General features: G+C 49.6%; 1 protein-coding gene across 4 annotated transcripts in view; it reads left to right on the plus strand.

Moving 5' to 3' along the window:
• Positions 1 to 4,443, plus strand: part of NFYC (nuclear transcription factor Y, gamma) — a 16,502-nt gene extending 12,059 nt beyond the window's left edge. For 3 of the 4 annotated variants that reach the window (XM_010134834.1, XM_010134836.1, XM_010134837.1), the window contains 3 exons: positions 2,925 to 3,032; positions 3,769 to 3,828; positions 4,324 to 4,443. In XM_010134834.1, coding sequence (XP_010133136.1) covers positions 2,925 to 3,032; positions 3,769 to 3,828; positions 4,324 to 4,443 — 288 coding nt within the window. The remainder of the gene's footprint in view (positions 1 to 2,924; positions 3,033 to 3,768; positions 3,829 to 4,323) is intronic. The other variant, XM_010134835.1, reaches the window with a different exon arrangement.
• The last annotated feature ends 390 nt before the right edge of the window (positions 4,444 to 4,833 follow it).

The raw sequence follows: 4,833 nt of genomic DNA on the forward strand, positions 1-4,833 counted from the left end.
GCTGGCATGTGCCCTGGGTAAACATGCGAGTCAAAAAGATGTCACCTTCCCCCCTGCCCTGTAACTTACCATCACGACAAAGCTGGATCTTCTAGTTCCCATCTGGAAAATTTCACACCTCTTAAAGAAAAAAAGATTTGTCCAGTTCTTTCTACTTAGCTAGCACCCAAAGGTCAGACCGAGTGACCAGGAGAAGCATTTCACTTTGTCGGAGAATTATACCCACAGCTGGGGCAAGGCTGATCTGTCACACAAGTTTGGCTTTTTGAGATTGCTGAGCTTCCCTCTGTACTTCTGGCAAATGCTCATATTTTGACATAGTGTCTGGAGAAAGGTTTAGAACGTGGGTGTCACCACATTTCTCCAATTAATTTCCAAATCTCTTCAATCTTCAGCTGATTCCTACTGCTTGGCTTAAGGTGTTGGTTGGAAAGGAAGCGACTCACTTGCCAGATGTGATGGTGTACTACCAGCAGTCTTTTTTTCTTCTCTGTGTTCCCCCCTACTTTGCTTTACGTTCTTTTATTTTCTTCCTTTCCTTATGAAAGTCTCTCCAGCTAGCTGTTCTCCAAAGCAGTGTGGAAGGAGATCTCCACCCCCAGCCTTGGTGAATCCGCTACAACAGTACTGACTGGTGCAGCATCCTCCTTTGGTTCAGCCATAAGTGTGCAGGCTTGTTTCCCAGTTGTCTCCAGTGAATGCTGTAGCTGCTCCCAAGAAGGGGACTTGGAGAGCTGCTTGGAGAAAGAATTCATTATGAATAGAGCTGTGAGGGGGCTATAGCCTTCTGCAGAAAGCTCTGTAGAGAGGAGGGTCCTGTGGCAGGTGCTCCTGTGTTTCAGGAGTTTGAGACTGGAGGCTTTTTAATCTGTGTCTGCTTTTGGCCAGGCACACGCCTCTGCCTTCCTCCTGCCTGGAAGCAGCTTGAACAGGCAGCTCTGACTGGTCCTCAGAAGCTGCTTACACTGCAGATGTGAGACACAAACTGCCAAGGGCCAGAGCATCGTGTCTCTTGTCTTCAGGAGCACGTGGGTCTGAGAGCTGCAAAACAGAGCAGCTTAGGAGTGGGGTTTTAGTGACGAAACAGTCACAACTCCACCTCTGCAACTGGCAGGGGTACTGTCCTGACTGTAGTGAAGAGGATTCTTCTTAATCGGGGCATGTTGAGGAGCCACTGTTCGTGCTGAAGAAAGCACCTTTCCCCTTGCTCACCTCCTGCGAATGAATGAAGAAAAGTAGAACGTGGAGCTGTGCCCTTGCTGCGAGAGCTTTTCAGTGCCCAAATCCGGAAAGCGCTTTTTATCTGGTTCCACAAATCGTGGTCCCTGGTCTCTGCAGTGCTGCTGGCCGCTCTGCTTGCTTGTCTTATTTCTCCCTCGAGTGTCCTTTCTCTCTTGATACTGTCAGTGCTGTCTTCTGGTGGTTCCTTTCCCTCTGGTATCTGCTCGGGTTCAGTGGAAGATCTTTTATAACACAAATAGGACAGTTTGAAACACTCTCATAAACCTGCAGTGCCTCTGGCGATGGTGGGAGCGTTGAGGGAATCCTGCTGATGTTCTCGGCTGGTTTTCCACATGCTCCTGACACTGTGCGCGCTTCTCTGCCACAATTCACTGCTTCCTCTGGGACTGCAGGTGGCCTGTGGAAAGGTGACTTTTGTAAACAGAGGAAAACTGGAAGGGAGCACGTACTCAAATGGTGATGACTTGTTTGCCCACATCATCCTGTGTTCCATGGAATCCGTGTTGCAGCTGGCCCTCACTGGGCAGTTCTTGCTCTCCTTTCTGGAAGAATCTTCTGTCTAAACCCCTTTCCTCCATCCAGTGGGCAGCGTAGTTAAGATCTACGCAGAACACCCCAGTGTGGAAAACACGATCTGGTGGCAGATCTCTGTGCAGAAGTGAGTTCTGTATTGAAATGTTTATGCTAGTGTGGAGTGTATTTGCTCTTGAAGTAACGCTGGAGCTTCAAGACAGCGCTGGTGAAGTCAGCGGATTTGTGTAAATGCCAAGACTCTGTTCTGGGCTCTTGAACCTTTGTAGTGAGCAGTTTTTGAAGTATTTTATTTGTCCTTCTTTCCCCTTTTTAAAAAGAAGAAAACTCAAAACTTTTTTTTTTTATAAAATTAACCTAAAGACTCAATCTGAATGTTGTAAAGTTAAGTCACACAGAATTCAGCGGTAGTATCAGTCATACTATGGCCTTTCTGTTGCTTCTCAGATGTGCCTTAGCAGTATGGGCTGGTCATGTCACAAGTTATGACAGTGACATTGTCTCATATCCCACAGCCTCAGCATCTGGCCGTGCAAGAGCAGGGTGTAGGAAATACATTTTTGTTCGAATGTTATTTATGAGGTATTGACACCGAATATATCGGCCTTTGCCAGATGGGGTGGATGTATATTGGCAGAGAGTTGCGTTAAAGGTGTCCAAATGTATCCTTGGGGTTTGTCATCTCTGCTGCCTTTCTTTATGTGACAATTTCCCATATATTCTTTGGCAGGATGTAGTGGGAGTGTTGCTATGTGCAGCCAGCTCAGAACAATTTTCTTCATGTGAAATGATACATCAAAGTAGTAACTCGATTCTCATAACCGAAAAGAAAACCAAGTGTCCTCAAAGCCCTCTGAAACGTAGCACTTAATACGCTTTAGCTACTAACTGAGCACCCCTGTTCTGGAGAAGGGTTAATGTTGTGCTTCCTCGGGGTCGTACTTGGAGAACACGCAGGAGCTCTGTGGCCTGGCTCGTGCTTCGGCAGGGTCTCTGGTAGTCGCTCATCTCAGGGGCTCATCAGCTGAAGCTTCCCGGTGTCACCTATTACTCGGGCTTCTGTTGTGGAAATGAGAAGGCAAGTGTATGTGTTTCAGGTTACACCGTTCCCTGTTTAATGTTCTCTCCCTGCCCCCTCCGCTTGTCTCCAGGTTCAGTTGAATGCTGGCCAGCTGCAGTATATCCGCTTAGCCCAGCCCGTGTCAGGCACCCAGGTAGTCCAGGGGCAGATCCAGACGCTTGCAACCAATGCGCAGCAGGTATGCACTCTGACAGCAGGGCCGGCATGAACTGGTAAAGTGGTGTTCCCTAGCTCCTGCGACTGCCAGTGCAGTTGGGTTCACCAGCTCTTGGGCTAGGGCTCTGCGTTTCTTTTCCTCCTGTTCCTTTCATCGGAATAGTAAAGGAAGGAGCGTAGCAGAAGGCTCCTTTACCTGTACGTGGAAGGTGCATGCCTGTATGTACTGTGTGTGTCTCGCTGTATAAAGCTCATGCTGCTTCTAAGCTGATTGCAGGTAAAACTTCAGTTCACCAACCTTCTCTTTACTCCTGCTCCTTCTGTCCGGGTGAGGGAGGAGCCACTGCGCAGCCTCTCAGGAGAGTATTGCTGAGCCAAAACATCTAGACGCACATTGCTGCCCACAGGGTGTCTCACGTTCTTGTGGAGACCGGTTGCTAAGGGATCTTCTCTGCTTTCTGAGGATGGGAAGGCTGCTGCTTTTCCGTGATCCTGGAGGCAGCCTTCTCCCAGTGCCAGTCAGGGAGGCCATGCCAGCACGTGGTCTGGAATGGCTGACTTCGAGGCCGTTGTTCCTGACTGGCAGTTAGCACCAGCACGGCCGTGGGCTGGTGGCCTAAGCCGTGTCCTGCCATGTGGTGGGGTGATGAAGTTTGAAAGAGTCGAAAAGCTCTGGAGAGGCGGCGGCAGGGTATTGATAGTGGGGTTCTGACCCTCTCCGAAGTGCTGTCAGTGACATCCTCCTCTGACCCTTGCAGATAACGCAGACAGAAGTCCAGCAGGGACAGCAGCAGTTCAGCCAGTTCACAGACGGGCAGGTAAGGACCTGGAGTGCCTTGATGCTACATCGCTTTGAAGCCACAGGCTGGAAAGATGGTCCTGAAGTCCAAATGTCTTGCAAATAAACGCTGCTACTGTTGGCAAACCCTTTCCAGGGGTGGGGTATGGGGACGTGGTGCCAATCTGAATTCAGGTGGATTCTTTCTGTTCCGTTGCCTTTGCTCTGCACTGATCCAGTCCCTCACTCTCGGAGTGGGATCCACTTCAGTCCTACCCGGTTCAGGAATAAAGATCTTAACATCTTGCTTAAGTAGCCTGAACTCAGTCTGGGCATTGTAGACTCAGAGAATTCCTTGGTTATGATTGAGAGGCAATTCGTGGTGTGGTTGTTCTGGTGGGGAACAGATTTACTTGGACCCAAGAGCTGCTGTTAACACTGCCAGTGTAACCAGGTTGGGTTCATGGGCAGCGTTGTGCCCCGAGGGAGCTGGTGCTGGCTGTGAGGAGAGCTGACAGCCCTTCCTTTCCCCCAGCAGCTCTACCAGATCCAGCAAGTGACCATGCCAGCAGGCCAGGACATCGCCCAGCCCATGTTCATCCAGTCCACCAACCAGACCTCAGACGGCCAGGCCACGCAGGTGACGGGGGACTGAACGGGGCCGGCGCAGCGAGACCCTCTGCACAGAAATAAACATGAACCAGCTCAACATTGGCCTGGACCAGCCTGGTCTGATGAAACCATCAGCTTCTTGTATCTACTCGATAGTAAGCCTATAGTAGGCTGTGGTCTCTGGTGCACTTACACCTTCCTCTGGTGGGTATGAGCCAGTACCCAGCGGACACTGACAAGAATACAGTACTTTTATTTTTAAAATCCATATTTCTGTATATTCAGCTGCTTGTTCAAACCCGTAAAACTGAGGGAGAACTAATGGAGGGGCATTTGTAGCATCTTGTTCGACAGTGTGTAAAATGTTTTCATCGAGTAACGTTATTAAAGGGCACTGCCGCTGGTTTATTCCTGGCATCCTGTTTGTGTTTTT

The sequence above is a fragment of the Buceros rhinoceros genome, unplaced genomic scaffold (genome assembly GCF_000710305.1).
Source record: "Buceros rhinoceros silvestris isolate BGI_N320 unplaced genomic scaffold, ASM71030v1 scaffold40274, whole genome shotgun sequence".
NCBI classification, from domain to species: Eukaryota; Metazoa; Chordata; class Aves; order Bucerotiformes; family Bucerotidae; genus Buceros; species Buceros rhinoceros.